The sequence below is a fragment of the Citrus sinensis genome, chromosome 1 (assembly GCF_022201045.2).
Source record: "Citrus sinensis cultivar Valencia sweet orange chromosome 1, DVS_A1.0, whole genome shotgun sequence".
In the NCBI taxonomy this organism is placed as follows: Eukaryota; Viridiplantae; Streptophyta; class Magnoliopsida; order Sapindales; family Rutaceae; genus Citrus; species Citrus sinensis.
The window spans coordinates 24700185-24725756 of record NC_068556.1 but is presented as its reverse complement, the minus strand read 5'-3'; the positions used below and the strand labels follow the sequence as shown (position 1 = coordinate 24725756).

General features: G+C 34.5%; 4 protein-coding genes across 14 annotated transcripts; 2 read left to right on the top strand and 2 right to left on the bottom strand.

Annotated features, from left to right (window-relative positions):
* Nucleotides 1–1006: 1006 nt before the first annotated feature.
* On the bottom strand, nt 1007–3250 carry LOC102611421 (uncharacterized). Of its 4 annotated transcripts, none has more exons than XM_025092198.2 (7): nt 3097–3250; nt 2861–2978; nt 2274–2413; nt 1831–2193; nt 1574–1636; nt 1455–1483; nt 1172–1310 (listed from the first exon to the last, which is right to left on the bottom strand). In XM_025092198.2, the coding sequence occupies exons 1-6, from the start codon at nt 3166–3168 to the stop codon at nt 1472–1474; spliced, it is 768 nt and encodes a 255-aa protein (XP_024947966.1). In that variant the 5' UTR covers nt 3169–3250; the 3' UTR covers nt 1172–1310; nt 1455–1471. The 4 variants fall into 4 exon arrangements, with proteins under 4 accessions (XP_006488723.1, XP_006488724.1, XP_024947966.1 ...); XM_025092197.2 differs by having other exon boundaries at nt 1248–1373; XM_006488660.4 differs by lacking the exon at nt 1455–1483 and having other exon boundaries at nt 1007–1373.
* A 651-nt stretch (nt 3251–3901) lies between these two features.
* Nucleotides 3902–7324, bottom strand: LOC102612107 (protection of telomeres protein 1a-like). Of its 3 annotated transcripts, none has more exons than XM_006488664.4 (10): nt 6875–7313; nt 6627–6763; nt 6266–6458; nt 6034–6101; nt 5807–5898; nt 5138–5419; nt 4977–5044; nt 4840–4898; nt 4463–4621; nt 3902–4359 (listed from the first exon to the last, which is right to left on the bottom strand). In XM_006488664.4, exons 1-10 carry the CDS (start codon nt 6999–7001, stop codon nt 4156–4158), a joined length of 1389 nt encoding a protein of 462 aa, XP_006488727.1. In that variant the 5' UTR covers nt 7002–7313; the 3' UTR covers nt 3902–4155. The 3 variants fall into 3 exon arrangements, with proteins under 3 accessions (XP_006488727.1, XP_006488726.1, XP_015388933.1); XM_006488663.4 differs by having other exon boundaries at nt 4977–5053; nt 6875–7306; XM_015533447.3 differs by having other exon boundaries at nt 4227–4359; nt 4433–4621; nt 4977–5053; nt 6875–7324.
* Nucleotides 7325–8059: 735 nt separating this feature from the next.
* LOC102612608 (hypothetical protein) lies at nt 8060–15479 on the top strand. 6 transcript variants are annotated; one of them, XR_008052429.1, is made up of 6 exons: nt 8062–8336; nt 8802–9162; nt 9482–11398; nt 12453–12933; nt 13657–14748; nt 14880–15479. XR_008052429.1 is itself a non-coding variant. In XM_015533499.3 (4 exons), the coding sequence occupies exons 2-3, from the start codon at nt 8819–8821 to the stop codon at nt 11373–11375; spliced, it is 2238 nt and encodes a 745-aa protein (XP_015388985.1). In that variant the 5' UTR covers nt 8062–8336; nt 8802–8818; the 3' UTR covers nt 11376–11398; nt 12084–12432. The 6 variants fall into 6 exon arrangements, 2 of the variants coding, with proteins under 2 accessions (XP_015388985.1, XP_015388984.1); XR_008052432.1 differs by lacking the exon at nt 8802–9162 and having other exon boundaries at nt 8060–8336; XR_008052430.1 differs by lacking the exon at nt 12453–12933.
* Nucleotides 14463–15256, top strand: LOC102613114 (late embryogenesis abundant protein D-29). The gene is made up of 2 exons (XM_006488667.4): nt 14463–14748; nt 14880–15256. The coding sequence occupies exons 1-2, from the start codon at nt 14463–14465 to the stop codon at nt 15254–15256; spliced, it is 663 nt and encodes a 220-aa protein (XP_006488730.2).
* Nucleotides 15480–25572: the final 10093 nt, after the last annotated feature.

Sequence of the window (25572 nt, the reverse complement as noted above, 5' to 3'; positions counted from 1 at the left end):
CGGGACAATTGGCACTCCTCTAAAAATCCTCTTAAAACTTCTTTTTTAATTATATTCTATTTAATGTCAAAAATATATTTATTTTTAATTAAACACTCGTTTCATTTGTAAATCTTTCAATTTTTCTCTCTCGAAAATTTCAAAAACACTAGCTTCTCAAAATCATAAATTAATCTCCAATATTTGAGACTTGTAAATGATAGTGACACTAAGTTGTAGCCATAATATTCTTCTTTCTTGGAGATTCCATTACTACATTTCACATATGGTGTTAGCGACTTAGCGTGTTGTTCCTTCTCTTATCAAAAGCTTCATATATTTTTTTGCATTTCTTCTTCGATTTCCAAAAAATTAAAAAATAAAAATAAAAAACCGAGACTCTAAACTGTTCAGGAAAGAACAAATTGAATTTGAAATTGTGAAAAAGAAAAAAAAGCATGCCAATGAAAGGGAGAAAATATATAAATTCGGTTAATTCTATTTATATGCCCTCAATTCAAATATAATTGTAATACAAAAGGAGTTTTATAAGATTAACGAAGGGATCCCAATAGTCCAACTCTTAGTGCATGTTTGGTTGGAAGAAATGGAAGACTAGAGGAAGAGAGAAAATAAATGAAAAAGAGTATTTATCTCATTTACATTGTTCAATTGGACATAGAATTCATCTTTTTCCCCTTTTTTTTTTCCCTCTCCGACTTCCCTTTCCTCTCCTCTCCTCTCCTTTCCTTATATTTTTTCAAACCAACATACCAATAAAGTAAAACCAAAATGATGGGCTTAAAGTAGTTTTAACATGCTTGATGCTCTGCTAGAATACATTTAATCTTATTGTTCTAATCTCCAAGTTCACCATTAGCAGGAATCAATCACAATATCAACCTTAGTAAACCCTTATCGAAAAATCAAATGTTATGTCCGAAAATGAAAAGTTGATACCAATTGCATACGTTGACAAATAACCAAGATAATCTCGATCTTTCTTTTTTTAATATCAAACTAAAGCAGAAGGGAAAAATTAATATATATATATATACCTTGTGGGTGCTTCGGGCATGTAACAACTCAAATATCTAATAGAATGGAAGCTTACATTTTCTAACACTATGATGCCTACCAAAACTAGACAGAGGACAAGCAGCAGGAAGCCTCAAATGCTCTTCATTGTACTTGACTTCTACGAGACAGAGCCCATGAGGTGGGGCAGACAAGGCATATTTAGCAAGCTCCTTCCGATCTTGAGTTGCTAAAATCTTAGGAACAATATCAGGAGGAATGGCTTCCTTTCCAATTTGAAGCAGCAGAGCAACCTGCAAATTTGAGCAACAGGAATGCTTCATAAACCAATTCTGGGAACTAACTCGTGAACTTCCCTGAAAACATAAGTAACTAATTCATTAAACTTAATAAAAAAAGTAACTTGCAAATTTGAATGACAGGAATGCTTCATATACCAATTTCAGGAACTAACTCATGAACTTCCCTGAAAACATAAGTAACCAAAGCTTTAAACTGGTAAGATGCGAGATAACCTCTAGTAACTTTATAATCTGGAACAGTAAGAATGATTTACCATGTTCCGCACTTGTCTGTACAAGAAACCAGAACCTTCAACTTCTAGCTGTAGAAGAGCTCCCTGAACAGAAGAACAATCATAAATCCGTCAAAAAGTTCTATAATGATTACTTAAAATTGATATCAGATAACAAAAATGAGTAAATTGATACAAAAATAATATAAAGCAAAAGAGATGGAAGAAATCTACTCCACTAGGGTTAATACCAGATAAAATTTAATCATCTAATCATTACGCTGGAAGTTGACAATTACCATTTCAATAACATCAAAACGAAATATACTCTTCACTGGATTTAGCGCTCGATCGTTGCGTTGTATGTTGACAAAAGCTGAAAAATCATGCTTTCCAACAAAATATTCCGCAGCCTCTCTCATGAGAGTAGTATTCAGTTTATAAACACTATGGTAAGCATAGTGATGCTGAAATGGATCCATGACAGCGTCATTATAAATCTTGTAGTGATAAATCTTGCTCTTAGCTGAAAACCGAGCATGGAACTCAGGCACAGCAGCACTAATCTCCCTAACTCGGATATCAGGTGGAAGAAGACCATTCAGAGCTGCATGAATGCTTTCCAAGCCGTCATAACTGAAAGGTGTAATGAAGTGTGCCACCTGAAAGCTTAACTTGAGGTGAGTTTCTTGATTTGTCAATGGACGCTTGATGAATCCTCATAAAAGTAAGAAAGCCAGACCTGCCCCCAGGCATGAACCCCTGTATCAGTCCTGCTCGCACCAACTAAACGGAGATCTTCTCTTTCAAGCTTTGTAACTCGAATTAAAGCCTTTTCCACAATACACTGTATGGTTGGTGGTGATGTTTGAAACTGCCAACCTGAAAGATAAATTTAACATTCAAGACAACAAAAGTAACAAAATCTAAAAATTTGGGGCATTGATATCAACTTTGAAGGCTTAAAACTTATCCCAAAGAAGCTAAAAGATAATCACCACAAATCAATCAGCATGAAGAAGTTTACCATATTACATGCTATGAAACATATTGGGAAACCTTAAGGGAACGAAAATTCCAAAATTGAAAGAGCATTCCCAAGCTTAAAACAGAAACTCCTTATTACCTACCACTCCATCAGACATATCTAAGCTAATTCTGTGCTTGTTATAAGCGCATATGACACACTTCAAACTTCAATTTCCACTCTTAAGCACTTTCCTTAAAACACTTGAGAAGAGCAACATACCCTCCATATAGCAAATGCAAATTAAACAGAAAGCATTATCTGCTTAAACAAGGACAGAAAATGCCATCTTGAAAGAGAACCTGCATAACGAGTGCCATCATATCCTATGACCAAACGCCATTTAAAACCAGGAAAACTGTCGTCAGTGGGAGGCTTGACTGTGTTATTGGTACCCTCTAAGCCCACAACGCCAACACCCTGCAAGAATGATCAGCAGCGAAGCTCCCCATATCATTATTACTATTAGTTATAGATGAAGACAGTAAACTGGTCAGGGATTCTTATAAAGATCATTTTTTTCTGGATGGACATTTACCTGCTTATTGGTTGAAGGAAGAAGCCCATTTGAATACAGAGGCGATGGAAGGCCTACAACTCCGTAACTCATGTCAAAATACCTTCACTTGTGCTGGGTTTGCGCAGGAGCGGATAAATATGCACGCAAAATAACATGAGAATCCCTAACTATTTTAAAATTCACAGAAAAAAGGTAGTTTGAACATTTTTCATATGAGACCCCGAATGCTATAAACATAAGATAAGTTACGTCTTATCTTTAATGTAACCGAAAACTTTTGTTGCCTCCAGTTTTGTTCTTTTGTTGCACCCAAAACTTTAATGTAACCGACAACCAGTGATCGATGTCCTTGCGAGGCTTTTAGTGTCCCGTAGGCCGTAGGTACTGTAATCGTAAATTTTCTTCGTATTTGGGAGGCATCAACAATCAATGGACTTGGGATGGGCATCTCCTTCATTCGAGAATATTTACGGGTTGAACTTCAATTGTGCAAACTTTCGTTTAATGCAACAATTAGCGGACTTTTAATACAATATTCACTTTTCAATACAGGTAGATAAGAATCGTCGATATTAAACATCTGCGTTTTATATGGTACCCTTTCACTCATACAATGTATAATTATTTTTTTGATAACTTGAAGTTAATGTTAAAAATCAGATATAGTCTTTCTTCAAGGACACCTATTGATTGTAATGAAGAAGCTATTTGTCCAGATCGTCTGTCAAAACAAATATCCATTTGCTCACATTAACCACAAATTACCTCACCCACGCACAGTTGAAATATATACAAGTAAGGGGAATGAGAGGCAAATAAAACAAGACTATAACATTGGAAATAATGCATATATATTTCTACCATCCCATGCCATCACCAAGTTTGTAGAATTTACAAAATGATACTTCTACCATCCCTTCCGGCTTGCACCTTGCTGTGACCCCGACAAAAATACAAAAAGCTTGGCTTCAACTATACAGAAGAGTGATAATTCTTGCACCACTATACAACTTACCTCAATTACATTAGTCTATTATATGCAGATCACGGAAAGTGGCCACTAATGGTATCAAAAGACTAGTCGGTCACAAGCTTGGTCCAACGGATATAATAAACCCTGTTTCTTCCCCCATCACTTTCCTTCAAATGAAGGAAACATTTTATCCACGGTGGATTCCTCACCATATCATCATTACCATCCTCATGTTCTGGCATGCCAAGTAACATTTTAATCTTCTTGGTCAAAACATCGGGGGGTGGTGAACCCCCAAAAAACTTCACCTGATTTTGTTCAACAATCAAGTCAGCAAGAACAGTTTTCTTTAGAGACAAATGCCAAAAATGTGATATTTACACAAATTCATCAGCCAAGTTGAAACCGTACCCATTCTTTACCACATAATAAGGCATGGATTCTGGCTGTTGGATCCTCTAATGTTAATTTCATCGTATACTCACTTGATCCATTAGGAGAACTATAGTGCTCGGCTTGAAATGGATGAATTGATACCACACGAACAATGCAACAGCACCTAACATTGCCCTACAAGGAAAACAAAAAAAAATTAATAATAATAATAATAATAGAAAAGGATAAATTCTCAATTCTGTAAAGATGATTTACATGACCAAATCAAATGAGTGGATTATTTACAGAGTTCAACGGTCTCTCATTTCTTAAAATTCTAAGCAAAGCAAATTACAAGTTATCCAAAACAATGACATGGAAGAATATTAATTCTTAAAAGATTCCCAAAATACCTGAAGTTGTGTAGCAATTTTCATCAAAGTCACAGATGCAACGTTCACCCAATCAACCTCTGTAAAGCCAAAAGGAAATTAATACGTATAAATGACGTTTATGTACTGTCATTCACAATGTTCAAGCAATGAAATACCAGTCAAAAATTGAGAGGATGGATCGGTCCATATTGGCATATGACCATGTCTCCCTGAAATTCGCTCCCTGAATCTCCTAAATCAAACACAGGCATTACAAAGACACAAAGACGCTGGACAAATATGAACTCTCTTTACAAAATCCAATTTAAGGGTCTACCTCATATAGTCCCAAACAACATTGTCATTGTCAGAAAAAAGTCGAATCTTAGATGAAGACTGCAATAAACCGTGCCACATCCCTGAAGATACTTGACAAGACATGTTACGAATTCTCACCCACTTGCCAGTAGCAGTAAAGTATCTGCCAAAGTTTTCATAGCTTCGATCGGTTGACACTCTTAAAACTGTCCCGACGGGAAAAAAATTCCGAAGGGTTTCCAGATCTAAAGGAGACGATTCAATATGCAATGGAAGTGGATTATGTTCTTCATCCTCAAGTCTGAGAAATACAAATAAAACATGGTTGCTTCTGCTCAGCTCTTAATTTTGAATGAAGTCAACAAACATTAAAAATTAGCACAGCCAAATTTTTGAAGTTGCAACACATCAAGTAAAAACGAATTTAAAATGATGTAGCTAATTTCCCAAAGTATAGAAAAGAGAAATAAAGACTTTTCCCCCAAAGGAACAAGTTTTGTCATTGCGATCTTGAAGATATACGCAAAATTTCCGGGGAAAGGAAATCAACTACTTTACCTCCATTGCTATTTATTAGAATATGCTATCCTGGAGGAAAGTAAATAAATAAATTAAAAATTAAAAATAAAAATCTTGGCCTCTTTCACAAGAACTATAACTGAAAAGTGAAATATTAACAAATACTTACTTCCCAGGTATGCTTAATGGAGGGACATCCGTTCCATCCCACACAAAGAGCATCCATAAGCCTTTACTATCATCATAGGAGACATGGAAAACCTTTCACCCAAAAAAGGTAATAGTATCCTAGCTTTAGAGCTCAAAAAAGAAAAAAAAAAGGGCAAAAAATAACCTTAGCTCAAGCCGAGTCAATGCAAATATCTTCAAAATATTAATCACTGCAGAATAAATTACCTTGCACACTAAATCAAAATATCTGTGTTCCGAGATATCTTTTAATGACAAAAGGTAATCGTTTGATCCTACAACAGAAAAGGCATCATTCCACAAATTTATGACCAAAGAATTGGAAAAAAGCCATCTTTAGTCCGTCAACCAAACACCACCAAAATTAAGCAAATAGAAAATCAAGAAAAGGCAAAACGATGACAGTATCATAACACAATGTCAAAAAGATCACAAATACCTGAACTGAACTCAAAACCAACACACCATTGCCTCAAAACATTAATGCGATGCTCTTCAGCCTCTGTTATTTCAAACCTTTGTGGAGAAGATTGATATGGCAATAAGTTGCTACCAGAGTTTCCATCAAATAGAGCAAATGATGAGGAGTCCTTATAGAAGACAGCTGATAGTTCCGCCTGGTGTTTTTTAATCTGCAAAATCCACAAATCCAGATAAGTGAACCTTGCTTAAAATGTAAGCCAATAATAATTCTAAACACTTAATACTCGTCAAAGAAGGCTGTTAGTGAGCAAAGTCAAGCCAAAACTAACAAATAATAGCAAAGGAAGCTTGGACGAGGAGAGTGATTAAAGAAGTACCATAACATTTTTGAGAAGAATCAAGTCTCTTGGTGACAGAACGCGGGGAAGTTGATCAATTGAACTAGTGAAGATGTTAACTGATAACTCAGGACTTTGCTGGGAGTCATCAACAATCTTCAAAACGCAAACATAGTCTACAAAAACCAACACTAACACTTTGAAAAAGAAAAAAAATAAAACCCAGAAACTTACAAACCAAAAAAGGAAGAAAATTTGCAAAAAAACTAAAAAGACGAAAAAATTACCAGTTCCTTGGCTCTTTCGAGGGATACTGAACTCCAAAACTACACCCAGGAGATTCACCTTGTGTTTCACATGCATAGCCAACTCTTTTATGCGAACAATGCCACCTTGATTCCGTTGACTGCTCATCCTCCAAGTATGCTATATAACACCCCCCCCCCCCCCCCAAAAAAAAAACACCTAGCTTTTTGCTTCCCTTTGTTCCCCTCTCTCTCTCTCTCTCTCTCTCTCTCTCTCAAAATCTCTCTTTCTACTTCAAATGAAAATGAACCCGTTCACTGTTTCCTGTTGATGCGCACCATAAAGATTTCCGACCTTTTTGTGAAGGATTAATATATTCTTAGGGCCCCGATTCTTACCAAAATGAAAAGTATTGTTAGTTATCCCACCTTTATTCATTAAAATTTTATTCATTAAATGCTGTTGAATTTATAAACGCAAACAAAATGACCCATTTATGTTTATATTTTAAAAAATCCTTATCACATTTTCGAATGTAATAGTTAGAAGAGCCGTGAATCATAATCATCTACATAAACGAGCTGCGTAGCCCAATACCATTATACTTATGTGCGTCATTAATCATAAGACTTGGAGAGTAAGTACTAATATTATATATTCTATATTGATATATTTTGGTTAAAAAGTCCAAAATCATAGTCTTCGAATCAACGTGAAAAAATGATTAATAATTCATATCCAATAAATCACTTAACGAGCAATTTCTCAAGTATATCTAACGGGTAATTAATAATCTCACTAAAAAAAAGATGCATTTATCCACTATATATATTTTTGTTCATTTTACATGTTCATTCCATTAATGTAATGATGTATTAACTTATATACAAATAATTTATATAAAAATTTGCAGTTATGTATAATATTACTCTTTTATTATGTGGTATTCGATATTATGATATCAAACCAGTGGGGGGTATAGTCGTATAGATATTATGTCATCCAAAATTAGTAATTTAACCAATTGGAAAGAGGGTGAAATTATGGACTGTTAATTAGTAGTTAATAAATTAAAAATTAAAAAATTAAATCATATTCATATATTATCACTAATAAAGGATAAAGACGCAGTAAAAGATTTTTAGAAGTTAAATAAATGGAATAAATCTAAGATAAAGAGAGGATCCTATTCGAGATAGCCGCGAGGTTTGTCTGAGCTAATACGACGTCGCATGATCTCAATGCCCCAATTCAAAACCTACAAATCGACGGTCGATGCTACTCAATCGTAATTTTGGAAACTTACCCGTTAAGTACACCATAACATAACTGAAAACGAACGAGTACGAATCGTTTTGCTCTATCTCTTTCTGGTTTCTGAGCTCGTCTCCTAATCGTTCGTGCGGCGACAGAAGGCAACGAGGATTCGCAAATTTCAGTTAAGAGTCTCGGAGTTACAACAAAGTTCAGATTTTTAAACCCCTTTCGTGCTGGCTTAGAAAGGTACGACTTTTATAACAGATTTAGTGTTTTTTTCCTTGTAAATTAGGGTTAACATTAGGGTTTTTGGAAAAGACTATTTTTTTCTTGCTCGTATATTAACTTTCATGTACTTCAACTGGGTGTTTCAAATTACTTTTTCTTTTTTGTTTGGCATATTCGGTGCCCTAGTTTTGGTATATTATGAGTTATTGCACCTATTACATCGCAATTTTGAATTTCTGTATCTGACTAACTGGTTGGTTGTCAATTTTTGTTTACTTTTCGTTACGCTTCCTAATTTCTTAAGTCGTGAGTTTTGTAAATATATTATCAATATATGTATGTATCTGTTTATATGTGTGTGTGTGTGTGTGTGTGTGTGTGTTCTCTCTGCCCGGCTACATCTGGCTTGTGGCTGCAAAACTTGTAAGTTAATGATTTTTCAATTGGTATTATAGTTTGCGTTTGTTGTTTTTCCTTTTTCAGCACTAATTGTCAGGGCCATGGCCACAAAGAAATTTATTGCTATATGTCAATCGGGTGGTGAGTTTGTAACTAATAAAGACGGATCATTGTCTTATAATGGAGGCGAGGCCTATGCAATAGACATTGATGAGGAAACAGAGTTCAGTGGATTCAAGTCAGAAGTAGCTGAAATGTTTAACTGTAGTGCCGATACCATGTCTATTAAGTACTTTCTTCCAGGGAACAAAAAGACCCTTATCAGTATCTCCAAAGACAAGGATTTTAAGCGCATGCTTAATTTTCTTGGGGACACTGCAACAGTTGATGTGTTCATCCAGTCTGAGGAAGCTGCCCGAAACATCTCTAACATGCCTGCTAGTAGGTAGTGGTTATTTTATAGGTGTAGCATATACAGTATTTTCCTTTCTCTCTTTTTCCTTTTTTGGGTATGCAATTTATAGTTATTGATTCATAATTACAGCAATTACAGTGCATAGGTCAAATGCAAGTGAAATCAGTTTCATATAACCATAATTGATTTTTTTTCTTGGTCAGAATTATCAATATGCCTGTTTGTACACCAGCATGAACTGTGATATGCTGTGATTATGAATCAAAATTATTGGCCAAAGAATTTACTGGAATCGATATGTATTATCAATGTGCCTTGGACAGAATCTTATGGTCACTTGATACTGTAGGTCGAGCAGGACAACTGTGTCGGAAGCTGTGGTCCCTGTTGTTGCCCCTGCTGATGCTGTAGTTGATATGAGCAATATTGATCATATTGTTGATCGAATTGGCCTGGACATATCTTTTGACCCTGCATCTGCTCTTCCTGCTGGTGATGACCAGCATCGTAAAGCTGCACAACAGTGGGAAAACACCATCACTGGCGTGGACCAAAGGTTTAGCAGCTTTAGTGAATTCCGAGAAGCATTGCATAAATACTCAATTGCGCATGGGTTCGCTTACAGATACAAGAAAAATGACAGTCATCGCGTTACTGTGAAATGCAAGTGCCAAGGTTGTCCTTGGCGGATATATGCATCGAGATTATCAACCACCCAGCTAGTTTGTATCAAGAAAATGAACTCAAAACACACATGCGAAGGGGCTTCTGTGAAAGCTGGCTATCGGGCAACTAGAGGTTGGGTGGGAAATATTATAAAGGAGAAGCTGAAAGCATCCCCAAATTACAAGCCAAAGGACATTGCAGACGATATCAAAAGAGAGTATGGGATTCAATTAAATTATTCTCAGGCATGGCGTGCTAAGGAGATAGCAAGAGAGCAGCTCCAGGGCTCCTATAAGGACTCGTATACTCTGTTGCCATTTTTCTGTGAGAAGATAAAGGAGACCAATCCTGGCAGTGTTGTTACTTTCACCACAAAAGAAGACTCAAGCTTCCACCGTCTTTTTGTCTCATTTCATGCATCCATATCTGGTTTTCAACAGGGTTGCCGCCCTCTCCTTTTCCTTGATACCACTCCTTTGAACTCAAAATACCAAGGGACATTGTTGACTGCAACATCTGCAGATGGTGACGATGGTATTTTTCCTGTAGCCTTTGCTGTGGTAGATGCTGAGACTGAGGACAACTGGCATTGGTTCCTACAGGAACTAAAATCTGCAGTGTCAACGTCTCAACAGATTACATTTATTGCAGATTTTCAGAATGGTTTGAATAAGTCATTGGCTGAGGTTTTTGATAATTGCTACCATAGCTATTGTTTGCGCCACCTTGCTGAGAAACTTAATAGAGATATAAAGGGGCAGTTTTCTCATGAAGCTAGAAGATTCATGATCAACGACTTGTATGCTGCTGCATACGCACCAAAATTTGAGGGTTTCCAGTGTTCTATCGAGAGCATAAAAGGCATTTCTCCTGATGCTTATGATTGGGTGACACAAAGTGAACCAGAGCACTGGGCCAATACATATTTTCCAGGAGCAAGGTATGACCACATGACATCAAACTTTGGACAACAGTTTTACAGTTGGGTGTCAGAGGCACATGAATTGCCAATAACACATATGGTGGATGTATTGCGAGGTAAGATGATGGAAACCATTTATACACGCCGTGTAGAGTCCAATCAGTGGCTAACGAAGTTAACACCATCTAAGGAGGATAAATTGCAAAAGGAAACTGCAATTGCCCGATCATTTCAAGTGTTACACTTACAGAGTAGTACTTTTGAGGTTCGAGGAGAATCTGCCGATATTGTTGATGTTGATCGTTGGGACTGTACCTGCAAGACATGGCATTTAACTGGCTTACCATGCTGCCATGCCATTGCTGTCCTTGAATGGATTGGTAGGAGCCCTTATGATTATTGCTCCAAGTACTTCACAACTGAAAGCTACCGCATGACATATTCCGAGTCGATTCAACCTGTGCCGAATGTTGACAGACCTATTCTAGATGAATCAACTCAGGAGTTAGTTACCGTAACCCCACCACCCACTAGACGCCCACCAGGCCGGCCAAAGATGAAACAGCCCGAATCAGCAGAGATAATTAAACGGTCACTCCAATGTAGCAAGTGCAAGGGCCTTGGCCACAATAAGAAGACATGCAAAGATTCCTAGTACAGTGTTTAGGTCAAATTCCAGTAAGTAATTTAATCTTAACTCTTTTCCAGCTATTTGAAGCACATGATTATGTTTGTTTCATTTTTATCATCATCGTTATCATGGAATTGAAGTACTAGGTTTTGCATGTATGTCCGTCTGGTTCAAAATGAATGTAAACCACTCATGTTAAAAGAACTGATATCCTTTTACAATGGAGTGGACCCAAGTAATCATAATGTGAGGATATTAGTTGTTCAGCTATTGTCTTTTCTATGCTACGATTCTGCACTTGGAAACTACCATCTGAATTCATTCTCAAGAAGGATATGTGCATTTATACTTGAATCTAATAAAGTTGTTTTTTTTTTCCCTTTTCTTTTCTCTCTCTCTCTCTATTTTTTTCCCCCTGAACTAGAAAATATCTGAACACCATGGATAGAAGATTTATTGATGAACATCCTTGACATTCCATTTTACATTATAAGTCATTTTATTAGCGGTATCTTGCCTCTTGCAATGTAATTTATCGATTACCTATGAGGAGGATTGTGGCGAATTGAATTATAGAAACTTCACAAATGGTGGGAAATAGAGTCGGTGATATCCATGAATATATATTTTTCCTGAGATATTTGGTGTAGCGTAGATCCAGCTGGACAGGTTACATCTGATTTTTTTGGTTCACTTTGACTAAACTTACTATCTCCATGATGTTGTGAACAGAAATGGTGTCAAGGGACGATGAATTTTAATCTGAATCATTAACAGGTCTGACTCTGAAGAAATATGGTGAAGATATAGGCGCTGGGTAGTGGGTAGTACCTCCTCTTTTCATGTATTTACAGTGAAATGTCTTCTTGGTTTCTTTTGTTTGTCCCTTGTGTTTTCACTCTCATCCCATCCCATCCCATCCCCATATGCTGATCTTGGGGGAAACCAGTGTTAACTTAAAGGCATACAACTGTCGAATTCTTTATTTTGCTTAGAATATGCTTCTTGATGAGGTGACAATGACATGTTAGGAGGTAGTGAACAAATTTTTCAGCAATTTTGTTAATAGTTATTTTTCCCATGGCTTTGCTTTGGTGGCAGTTTTTTTGAGCGGCTGCTCATTTGGATGGGTAGAGTGGAGTAGTTTCTGATGCTTAATTGGGGATGAATTGAAACATTTGAGGATCATGGGTAATAATTAATAATGAGACGACTGATTTATTGTAGTAATGAATCATGACAGATGGTGTAAATGGTACAGGCAACAAGTGAGCTGTTGTATGTGCTTTTTGGATTTGTTTAGAGAATCGGGGAAGTCTTGGAGTTGGATATTTTTTTCTAGCTAAATCATCGACCATATATGTATGTATGAGCACGGTTAGTTTTAGTAATAGTATAATAATAATAATAATATGTTTGATTTTGTCCAGAGGGGCAGCACTATTACATGATGCGATTACTTGTTGGAGTAGGAGTGTAAAGTGTGAATTTCTTCTACTCTAATGTTTATTTATATTTAAGATGGGGAATGGGAGTCCCAGGTGTGACGGGTGGAATTCCAACTCCTATGAGAGAAGTAGGAGTGAGTATCGACTACCTCCTTTTTCTTTTTTAACTTTTTTTATTAAATAATGTAATTAATTTTTTTTAAATCATATTATTTATTTAAATAATATTATTATATTATTTAATAATATTAAAAATGATAGTATTATTATATTTGGCTGAAAACAATTATTTTTAGTTTAAATTACTTAAAAATAATATTATTATATTCATAAAGAATTAATAATGTTATTATATCTTTATGGAAAAATATAATAATATTATTATTTTTTAGTAGTATTATATTTCTTTAATGTTAATAATTAATAATAATAAATAGTTTTATTATAAGAATATTAAAGTCTCATTCGTGTTGTTCTTATCAATAATTTTTAATTTACGTAATTAAAGTTTCAAATAATAAAAAATTATGATTTACATAATTAAGAATATTAATGATATTTATTAATTTATATAATTAAAATTAACAATAAAGTAGATAGTTTATTTTGTAAACATATTTCTTTACTTTATAACTAAAAGCTAAAATTCTTTAAATAAAGATAATATTGTAATTTAAAATAATTCACTCTCAATTTAAAGGTAAAGTAAGCACATAAATAAAATTCTAATATCTATTACATAGGGTCTTTCTAACAATTTATTTTCAATTCCATTTTACACTCCAAATATCAGGATTCCAACTCTTCAAATTCTCATTATTCCAAATTTAAAAGTAAACGCTATCTTATTTGTCCAGACATAAGAATTAACACTGCAAAATCACAATGCCGCTCGTGTAGAGGAGAGGGAGAGGAGATTGATTCTCTATTGAAGTCGAGTTCAGATTTCATTACGGCTCCAAGAAGAACGCTGCATAGACATGGCATCTATGAACCATTGACATAGATTATTGATTAGAAGAAGAATAAGAAGAAGAAGAAGAAGAAGACTCCACAATTTTGATTTTGAATTGAAATAAGGGGGATTAGATCAACACAAAATCAAAGTGTTTTGTCTGTATAAAGGGAGGAAGGAAGGACACGTGCACGGATGAGTTACAGCAAGCAACCAATTGGGGCGCACGATGTCCAGGCACGAAGACACGTAACGCACAAAGTGTTTGGGGAACCGACATGCCAAGGAGTCGACGCATGCAAATAATATCCACATATAAGACACACGTCAGTCTCAGAATCAGTTGCAACACCTCTTATCGCCACGCACGCAGCAACCGCCTCTGTCACTTTTTATTTCTAGATGATGGGACGGTATACTAGTAGCAGTAGCAGCAGTGATCAACTTGTTCAGTTTCTGCTTAAAACCCCTCCCCCCGCCTCCATACCCCCCCCAAGAATTCCATTCATTAAAGTTTCGGACAAATTGATTTCGATAATCAAAGAGGATTTAATTTCATTCACATTTCACTACCTATTTACTATATATGATTACATAGTTTAGTATACACACAAATAATTAGGGTAATTAATTAATTAAATATTAGTTGTTTAGTTGTTGTTGTTGTTGCTGCTGTTGAGGGCTGAGAGCTGGATGTATAAAGCAAGCATGGATTTGAAGGAGCAAAGTAGGCGTCGGTTATTCTGTGGTGGTTTGGGATTGGCATTGCTACTGATGATGAGTGTTGGCGTTAGCCGTTGCGGTTGCGCAGAGGAAGGTGGTGTAAACCAGAAGGATCAGGCAACAGAGTCGTGGACCGATTGGGCCAAGGATAAGATTTCTGAAGGACTCCGTCTCAAGGGCTCTGAAGACTCACTTAATTCCGCTGCTGCGCCTGACAAAGCTTCCGAATCTGCTAAAGCCGCCAAAGACAAAGTTCAAGACGTTGCTTCAGGTTCAATATATAACACTTCCTAGTTCCATTCCTTCATTTTATATGATAATTAATTAAATTTGAAATTAATTAGCGAGGTCATAATTAAACATATATATATATATATATATATACACGACATGCTTGCGCAGAAGTTGGTGCGGAGAAAGCCAAAGAAACGAAGGACGCCATGTACAAGTCATCGGAGAAGGCGAGTGATATCACGAAAAAAGCTGCAGACAAGGCTGGTGACGTTAAAGATGCGGCAACCGAGAAAGCTAGTGAAGCAACCGATGCTGCTAAGGAGAAGGCTGGTGAGATTAAAGACAAGGCAAAGGAGACTGAAGAAAGGGCGGGTCAGAAGAAAGAGGAGCATGCAAGCTGGGCCAAGGAGAAAGCGAAACAAGGGTTTGAAGCTGCCAAAACCAAAGCCGAGGAAACCCTTGAGGCTGCTAAGCGTACATCACAAGAGATCAAAGACAATTTAGCTGGTGCCGCCCCTACTGGTACCCGTGATGACGAGCTTTGAGCGCTGAGATCGAGCTACCTAGATGCGCTTAATTCTGAGAGCTGGCTAGATGTCTAATTAGTTTCTGTTGCTTAATTTCGCCTACATATTCTGATGTGGGTTCAGTTTCCTTTTTTAGTACTTGTAATAATGCACGTGTGTTTGTATCCTCCTTTTGTCAATGTACTGCATTTTGTATCTTCTTTCACCGGAAGGTTTTGTAAGGCTAGCTCTGGCTTTTTCATCTTAACTCTTAAATCAGGAGTAGCACTTGTATGGTAGAATCAACGTCAGTGTCAGACTCCACATGTACATGTATGTGTACGTATGTCAATGTGATACATACGTACATGCACATATTCGCGCAATTAAGTCTTTTAACTTATTATGTGATTTTCACCCGCCACGCACCCAAGTTATTCGGCGAGTCGTGTGGTCGAGTCCGTCCCAAAAAGAGCCAACTGGATTGGATCGAGAGATTTGTTTGGGCCATTCAGTTCACGTCACATACAAAGACTAATCTTTTATGTCTTGTAAATCTAATTTGCTGGTCTCACGACGGCAGCTGCAATTGGCCACTAATGTCTAATTGCCACCCTCTGTTTATTATTATGTACCACGGAATCGATAACCCGAGACAGGAATCATAAAATTTTGTGTCTCTCTTTATGTGGATGATGTTGTAACTCAAAAACTTTTTGTTTGTTCAACTAGTAATGGGCATTAATTTAATTGCACTGAATGTGCGCATAAATAATAAAACATGTAAGCGTTTTGGCTAACAATATTGCCTCACCTCGCCCATAATATAGAGTGCTGTTCGATCAGGAGGAAGACTGGTGAAACACCAAAGGCCACCATTGGCTGGACATGGTGGACTCCGACCATGTGCAGCCAACGAAAATAAAAAAGAAACAATTTGGGGGCCGTTGGACTTCAATTCAACGGTCCCAAATTCCTTCCCAGGTTGTGTTCGATAAGTCTAGGAGACACAAATACGTGGGGTGAAGGAAGATCAACAGGATCATGGCACTCCTCGTGCAACTGGTATGACCACAGAGCCTGGGAACAATACAAGGTCAAGGCTCGAACGAAATGCATGCATGCGTGGGATATGTGGCCAAGTTGTGGGGCTTAGTTCTGCATGAAGACTTGGTCTAGTTTTCTATTCAAAGTTCACATTATTAATTACTGTATTGTGGTCTGTTAATTAAGTCTATTTGGAGTCTATTGCTTGAGTCGATAATGTAGGAGTTCATTTCGTAAGTTTAAGAGAAATAATTATTCTATTATTATTTATATTTATTGGATGCATTAATAGAATTAGGCAGAAAATATTTTTATCTAACTTTACGGTTTATTCTCAACCAAAGAGAATTTTAAGCATTTTATAAGTGTAGTTCTGACTGGAACTTATCATTAGTATCAAAGCGACGTTATCTTGTTTAAACACTTTATTATTCTCATGGCAATTAACAAAGAAAGGATTGAGAGTTTAGAAGCCAGGCTTAGAGGACTTCAAAATGGAATGCAGCAAATGGAGATTGGCGTTAATGATAAACTACATCAGCTCGAAAAGGCCATCAATCGCATGAGTGAGGCTTTATTTTCAAATAAAGAAGGGTTCGGTCACAACATCAATAGTCACACTAGCCATTCTTACAAGGAGAACACCAAAGAGGAAGCAGATGGAAGCTGAATGATTTTCTCATAAAAAATGGCTAAGCTACAATTTCCAAGGTACACTGGTGATGATCCTACGGAGTGGCTTAGCAAAGTTTCACAATTCTTTTGACTACAATGGAATTGTAGAGGCACAAAAGGTTGCATTGGCATCATTCCACCTTGAAGGTAAAGCCATCCAATGGTGGCAATGGCTGTACAAAGCTTATAAAGAGAAGCGAAGAATGATAACATTGACGGATTTTGAAGAAGAATTGTGGGCACGTTTTGGACCTACTGAATGTGAAGATTTTGATGAAGCTCTTACATTTCTCAATTTTATTCTTAACATTCTCATTTTAATTTATTTTTTTGGTGAATCCACAACGATTGAGTCAAACCGCCACCACCATCACACTCACTGACCTCAAATTTTCCAGATCCACCTATCCTTATCTAAATTTTTGATCACCGTCGCTGGTAACCCATATTTTGGTTTATTTAAAGTTTTTCCCAATATTTTCTTTATTTACAATTTTGTCACTGTGTGAAAATTGGGCCATAAACGACAAACTACCATTCTTGCCCTCCTATTTATCATGTACAGGAACTATATGCATACACTCGTCCAAACAAATTTCTTGATTGGTTGGACAAAATTGAGCATTGGTTTATAGCTTGGCGCACTCCTAAAGAAGAGCACGTATCGTTTGCTACTAGTAGATTAAACATAAGTGTTTCAAAATAGTGGGATGAGTTGCAAATTTCTCGACTACAAGTTCGAATTACAAGATGATTTGATCTTACACTGCAAGTTTCGTCCTCCAGATTGCATTCAAACTCGAGAACAAGTTTCTTTTAACAATGGGAGAATGATGTAGGACGTTAATTTAGGTTAATTAAAGATTCTAGAGTTTTATTATTCAAGAACTTTCTATTTTAATTAGAGTCAATCATGTATGTGTCTTCATCTTTTATTTCTATTATAATTATAATTTAATTTTCTTTTTTAAATTAACTTATGGAAATAGATTTACTTTATTATAAATAGAGAGATCTTATTATTATTTTCATAACTTCATATTCAGTTATTCAATAAAATCCCTCTTTTATAATTTCCTCTGGGATTATCTATTAAATTCTCTCTTGTAGAGTCGTTTGAATTAAAGCGTTATCTAATCTCGCTTTGCACATTATTAAAAATCTCATTTAGTTATTTTGGATTAGAATGAGATCTAATCACACTTTAATTAAATCGTAATCTAATCGCATTGACTTAATCTAATACTAGAACGATACCTAATTTACCTACCCTATCAATTTCCGTTTCCGCTGCGTCTCACTCCATCAATGCTTATCGGACAGATTTTTCAGACTGAGTGACTAAAACTTCTTTCACTAGGAAAATTTTATTTTTCTAAATGCGCATGAATTTCAAAAAAGTAAAAAAAAAAAAAGTGTGAGAATGATTACGGTCATTACTACAGCACTCTCACTTTCACTTTCAGTTTGTGATAGAAAAAATCTTTGAAAATTTTTTATTGTGTACATATGTGTATTAATTATATAATTCAATTGGGTGTGTATGTTACATAATCCGTAACATAGCAAGCTCCAATTCAGTTGTTGCAAATTAGAGCCACACAACACAAACTGCATGCATGCGGTAGTGTGTCTTTTTTTGTTTGTATATATATATACATATATGTGTGTGTGTGTGTGTGTGGCTGTAGGGCAGGAGCAGAGCAGAGCAATTGTGGTGTGGGCCGGGGCAATTAATATCTGGCCGGGGACGAGTTCTCATGCAACCATATAACGACAAGAAAATTAAATGATACGTCCGAAGAGGAAGAAGAAGAAGAAACCCCATGCTATGTTATGTACTAGTTTCTCGTTTGACCCGATCACATGCATGCAACTACAGGCATTCATTTCGATGCCGGTCTAGCTAGCTTTGTCCTTGACCACACATGTCGTCTAACCCCACCCGCACCCAACACACACACACACACACACATATATATGTATGTGCACGAATTAATGTCGCCTTCAATTGTGGGCATGCATATATCACATAGGGAATTAATATTGCAAGTGCATGGGATATATCGACCACCATACACTACGTACACGGTGGATATAAATATAAATGAATTAGTTGCTACTATTAATTATTTACATCTGGATGCGGTCACCAGAAGCTGGCTGCAAATTAAATGGAATATTAATAATTTAGGAGGAAATTATTAAACGAAAGCTGCGTGAATTAAATTTTATGAAAGAAAAGCACGAAAAAAATCAAAAAGGAAAGAAATTAAGGGGCACCAACCACATGTAATCGAGCTGGGTAAATATTACAATATGGGAATATAAGCTTGTTTTAATTTTCAATTCAGTTAAATTGCTTCCTAATTATAAGCTTGTTTTGGGATTGGGACCATTTAATTAAAAGAAACGCCCGGGGACCGTCCACCACAAAAATAATAATCAATACACATGCAGCATGACGGCGAGCTTGAATAGCAGAGTTTGTGTGGACGGTGGACCTGTGGTGTCTAATTTTTACATGTGAATTGTGTGAATGTGATTGTGACGGCTGATGCGACTCATGATCTGATCACATTTTACAGATTATTATTGCTTGGACAGACGGTCAAAAAAATACAAAATGCAAAAAAGAGGTGTGACGGTCAAAAAAAAAAAAAAGAAAAGAAAAGAAAGTAATTAATAAATTTCCAAGGCTAAGATATTCACATACATATATTAATAGCATAAATATTAGTGGTAGTTGAACATTGTCCTTGACTTTGCATTCCAGCTATATAGCTAATTCTCGTGATTCATGATGTGCCCACTGCTTCCGTGATCAAATTTGCGGTGATTATTTAAAGTCCTCTATAGTTATAGGAGATAGACGGACATTAAGTCAATTTCATTTTCACCCACATTCATTACTCTTTCGTATCAGGGCCTATAATGAATGACACATACAATACATTACAGGCATATGATCATTATATGATCTTAATCTATATAAACTGATCAATTTCAGAACCAATTTTAAACGATTAAAACTTCTTGTATTATTATTATTATTATTATTATTTGATCCTAGAAGCTAGGAACAAAAGGGTCTTTCTTATTTTAATTATGCCCGATTCAAATATATACGATGAGTAGTCAGTCAATCATTCAGTTGTTACCATCATGTGTGCATATATTCCTTTGGCTTTGTATTTTATTTATAACGTGTTGCCGAAAAACAAAATAGCACTTCCTTTCTTGTGGCTCAATTATTTGTGTTTGTTGTGTACAAGTTAAAAAGAAAACTTTAATCATTAGTAAATTGAATACAATAATACGTTGATGGGTATCTATTATCTACTTTTTTTTTAATACTGTTTATACAGGACTGTAGGTATTACAATTAATATTTACACACAGATTCTACAATTGGGACCTTCATCGTGGCATGTACTCCTCTGAAGAGCTGCCAAAATTCTTCAAACCCTCTCAAATATTCGAGGGCTGTCCACTCTACTCACATTTCGTGAGGAATAGACTGGCTCCACTCAATTATGTGATAATTGAGGAAGGATTGTAAATAAACCCCATAAATACTTTTATGGAGGCTCGAACCCTTGCACTCATTATTCTAAGTGTAAGAGCTCTCCCACTGGACCAAAGGCCCGTTGGTACATTATCTACTTACTTGTACATTACTCATTGCATAACACACACGCAAAAGAAAACTTGCACATCGGATAAGGATAACTTTGTTGATAGTTGAATATTCTTCTTCTTCTCCTCCTTCTTCATCTTCATTAATGATATTATACATGCAAGTGCATGAATATTCTTCATAAGTTTCATGTTAGCAGCCATCAAGAAAGTTTAATTATTGATACGTAATTGAGTTTATCATCATTGGATTTATTTATATACCAACGTTTTAATCCGTCGTGATTTTCCTTTTTCTCATTACGTGTATAATTGCTCGATTAATAAAAGCAAGGGTTGAATTAGGAGAGAACACGACATAATTAATTATTAACAAAATTATCATTAACCGTAGCTTATTGATTAAATTAAGAATCAGCCGACTCCATTTTTTTCTGGCTATATTGCTTGTCGAGAGGGCGCTGCTCGATTAACACAATAGTGCAATGATCTACACTAATATAAGTTTCATTAATATGAGGGGACTCGCAAGTAAAATTTAATTTCATTGGAAATATATATATATATATATAGAATTAATGATCAATAACATTACTTGAGCAAAATGGCCATTTAGCTTTTGTCTTACTGAAAACAAATTGCCATGTACAATCAAATTACAGAGCGGTGTTATTTAATCTCACTAATTTCATCTAAACACTCGCTCTTTATTTAGATTTTCTATTAGTATAATATTTTTTTATAAAATTACCTAATGAACCCTGTTTTTTCTTTCTACTCCTCGTACTACCACCCATCTACCCCACGCATTTTCTTCTTTCAATGTTCATTGCAAGTGAATGTGAAAGGTTTTCTGTCCAAAACTGATAAATTTAGATTTTGTATGGGCCATCATCACTTAAAAAAAAAAAAAACACACACACTATTCAAAATTAAATTTTAATAGCAGTGGTTAAATTAGATCAATTTCATGACGGAACATTGATAATGACCGTTAAATTATAATAATAAATATAAATTTAATATTTATATTTCTATTATCCATCAGTAGTGCTCCACCTTGATGTTGATCTAACTTAGCCGGACCCATTTACAAAGCCAGTAAATTTTCCTTTTACATAAAACGAAAGTCACGATCCAAATGACATCCACCTTCTTTGACCTTATTGAAGAAAGTGGATTATGATGACATGAAATTGTAAGCTTTGCTTAGAAGTCATTGATCCCAGCGCCAATAAGCACCATGGTTAAGGTCCACGAGAGTTTTCCTCCAATAATTAAAGAAATTGGGTAATGATTTATTGACAATGCAATTGTGATTTAATAAGAAAGGATAAGAATTGATGTCGTGTAAGTGAGAATTTAGTTTACGGGATATTGCGGTAAATAAATAGAGAATATATACATTTGATCTGCATAAGAAAGAAAGAAAAAATGAAGGGTAATTTTGATAATGCATGTTGAGTTACAAAGATAGTAATGTAAATCACTTTAGATCAATGTGCGTTTTAACCTCAAACAAGCTAAGTAATGCTTAATTGACTCAAAAACCACTTTACTTAATAAATTGGTAAATCACTTTTTCATCAAAAAAAATAATAATAAATTGGTAAATCACTTTTTCGTCCTCTTGTGCTTGAGTAATTCACTTTACTTAATAAATTGGTAAATCACTTTTTCATCAAAAATAATAATAATAAATTGGTAAATCACTTTTTCGTCCTCTTGTACTTGAGTAATTCAATATTCAAGATTCCTCTGTACGTTATGGGAAAAATTATGTTTAATTATTTGGAGATAAATTTGATTTAATTTGGATCTAAATATCTTGACCGTGCCAAACCCTATCTAAGCAAGGTTTCAACAGATTATTATTTTTTTTTTTTGTTATAGATTTTTTAATGTAAATATTAATAAATTATAATAAATATAATATTAATGAAATCTACTTTCAAAAAATATTCTAATATTATTAACGCCAAATTTGTAGAACTGTTAAAATATTTAAAGAATAGATCAACAGGGTGGACGTAATTCAAACTTTTAAATTGTGAATTTTAAGCAATACAATGAAAAAAAAGAAAGAACAAATAATAGTGCATTTTTACAAAAATAGTTTTGTGTTGCTCCATGACCGAACATATTGCTCAAATTTGTATTTTATAGAGAGTACACATCCACAAATTCTTGAAATGTTTAAGAGCATGTTTGATAGTGATAAAAAGAATTAAAAACAAGTTTGACAATAGAATCTTAGATTTAGTTTGTTCTGACTTTTTAAATAAAACTTATTTAAGTAAAGTTTTTGTTAATACAACTTTTAAGAGGGAGATTTTTTACCCAAAAAATATTAATTATTTGATTGTCAATGAGAGTTTTTATTAAAAATTATAAAATTACATTAATAGGCAAGTTTTTTTTTTTTTATAGTTATGTTATGGAAGGAATGAAATAAAATTATCAAATAAGTAAATGATATTTTTATATTTAATATATAAAAAAATTTAATCTCTAATCTCAAAAACTTAAAATTTAAGAGGTAAAATTTAATCTTGTCATGCCACATTAGTTTGTACAAAATAAGTTTGTACAAAATAAGTTTGTGGTTATATCAAAAATCAAAATAATAACTACTAGTAGAGACAAAATAACTTGTTTAATTTTGAAAAGTTATTTTTAAACAAAAAAAATAAAATAATAATAATAAAATTTTTAATAAAATCTTATGAAATGAAATAAGTACGCATGGCCATATAATAAGTCATACTAAACAAACATACTTTCTATTAAATTAATTTCGGTCGCATCCTGTTGGGTCCTCGTGTAGAATACGCATGTAAACGGGCCAAATAAACTAGTGTAGTGTTTTTGAGCGAGTGAATTATACGGTAGCTTAAATTAATTTAGGGTCGGTTTGTAGAAACTAATATATTTTATGAGTTTATGCAAATGCAAACGTTTATATATATATTTTTTAATATATTAAATCTTGACGCAAATGCAAACGTTTATGAGAAGCTAAACTTCTGACGTGATAAGGCCGGTTTGGGGGTGGCACCATCACCATGAACGTGGCCCAATAATTTGAGCACATAAAAAGTGAGGGGTCAATATATGATATGATATGATATCATCTTTATGTTTGTCTTATATGAACAGCGCACACCCAAAGGGGGGAGATAGATGAAAATTATGTCATCCCACAAAATCTGAGGCCCGTGTCTTAAGCCGAAAGTCAGTATTTTACTCTTTGGCCCCACACACACACACACATGAATCTTGTAAATTAACCTTAATTAAATTAAAAATTAAAAAAGCGGCCGCAGCAAACGTTGTGCAATAATTATTATTAATTAAATAATTGAAAAACTGAGATGCACATGATGCGATGATAGCAGGATAGGATATCGCCACGCAGCGCATTATCTTTGAATCATTAACTATTTACCAACTCCTTGTACTTACTTAAGTTATGCTGTGCTTGTGCACACAAGATTCTTTCTTGAAAATTTAATATTAAGAGAGGGAGGGAAATCCCTAACTTTGCTTTCCATGAAGTAGGGATAAAATATATATATATATATATTTTTTTTTCATAAGACCGTCGTGGTGTGTATTCTTTTTTTATTTCATCATCATACTATCTTGATTTGGTGGTTTGATTTTAAAATGAAGATTTTATTAAACGGTTTTTTTTATATATAAAAATAAATAAAATTACGATCAGAACTGTCTCACATAAACTCTTCTTCCAATTATTATTTTAAATAATTCCTGGAAGGAATAAAATCACCAGATAAATAAATAAAATCAAAGTGCGAATATCAATGAATAAAAAAAAGGGATTACATGTATTCTTTGAGATGTTGGGTTGTTCTCTTCAATCTCTCAATTTTATTTATTATCCCCAAGTATTTATTCCTCTTTTCGCTTTTGGGTTTGGTAAAACCAATTTTATTTTTAACGTAATGAATATATATCTTGCATCTTCCATACTCATCCTTTCTTTTCCCTTTTTTGGATTGGTTTACTAATTCAACAAATTGTCTCATCAGTTATTAGATAACACCATCCATTGACTAGTATATATGGGGAATGTAAAATTAAAATTAAAATTATAGACACAAATGTGACACAAAATCCTTAAAAGATAAAAAAGAGTCAAGATCAAGCCAAATAAAATTCTAATGAACCATCAAATATGTAAAATGTTTTTATTTTGAATATTTATTTTTTTGGTATATGAGATAAAATTTTATGGTTTCGATAAAACGATACGAGAGTACGTTGTTTTTTTTTTTTAATACTGTTTACGCATTAGATTACTATATTACATAAATATTTACAACTGCTATTAGAGCATACATTACACTGATATTTACAATCAGATATATAACTACGACTTATATTATTATATTAATTTTGTGAAATACATGCTCAAACATATGACACTCACATATAAGGAATATATCTACTCCACTCGCATTTCGTAAAGGAGAAAGACTTACAAATTAACTTCACATAATTTTTTACTTAATTGAGGGAGGTTGAGCATATGGAGACTCCAACCACTAGCTTTATAGTCCTGTTTAACTTTGAGAGTAGTGGTTCACCACTGGACCAAAACCTAAATGGCGTACATTGTTGAAACACTCCATAGAACAGTTTTAACATAAATAGGATAAACCATAATTAATGAGATGAATCAACAATAACCTCACGAGTCAAAGTTGTACGATCAAAAGTAGAAAAAAAGGTCTAAAATATGATGTAAAATAAATAAGACGATTAAAGAAACATTCGAAAAAACGCATAAACCGTGCGGTTTAAGCGCTTTAAGTTTTAAATCTTTAAAATCCTGCAGTTTTAAAGTTTTTCCGCATGTTTCCCGTCCTTTATGATCCCGAATCAGAAAACTATTATATATGTATATATATATGTGTGTGTGTGTGTGTATATATATAAAATTACAAAAACGTGCGGTGCGTGTGAAA

Bases quoted from the DNA above. Each gene is read 5' to 3' on its own strand.
- LOC102611421 (XM_006488660.4), bottom strand. From the start codon at position 3,168: ATGAGTTACGGAGTTGTAGGCCTTCCATCGCCTCTGTATTCAAATGGG. The intron at 1,637-1,830 runs GTAATTGTCAAC...TCTTCTGTTCAG, and splicing joins GTTTTGATGTTATTGAAATG to GGAGCTCTTCTACAGCTAGA. The intron at 1,374-1,573 runs GTAAATCATTCT...TTATGTTTTCAG, and splicing joins ACAGACAAGTGCGGAACATG to GGAAGTTCACGAGTTAGTTC.
- LOC102612107 (XM_006488663.4), bottom strand. From the start codon at position 7,001: ATGAGCAGTCAACGGAATCAAGGTGGCATTGTTCGCATAAAAGAGTTG. The intron at 5,899-6,033 runs GTAATTTATTCT...TTTGGGTGAAAG, and splicing joins ATTTTGATTTAGTGTGCAAG to GTTTTCCATGTCTCCTATGA. The intron at 5,054-5,137 runs GTAGACCCTTAA...TGTTTGATTTAG, and splicing joins GTTGTTTGGGACTATATGAG to GAGATTCAGGGAGCGAATTT.
- LOC102612608 (XM_015533499.3), top strand. From the start codon at position 8,819: ATGGCCACAAAGAAATTTATTGCTATATGTCAATCGGGTGGTGAGTTT. The intron at 9,163-9,481 runs GTAGTGGTTATT...TTGATACTGTAG, and splicing joins TCTAACATGCCTGCTAGTAG to GTCGAGCAGGACAACTGTGT.
- LOC102613114 (XM_006488667.4), top strand. From the start codon at position 14,463: ATGGATTTGAAGGAGCAAAGTAGGCGTCGGTTATTCTGTGGTGGTTTG. The intron at 14,749-14,879 runs GTTCAATATATA...ATGCTTGCGCAG, and splicing joins AGTTCAAGACGTTGCTTCAG to AAGTTGGTGCGGAGAAAGCC.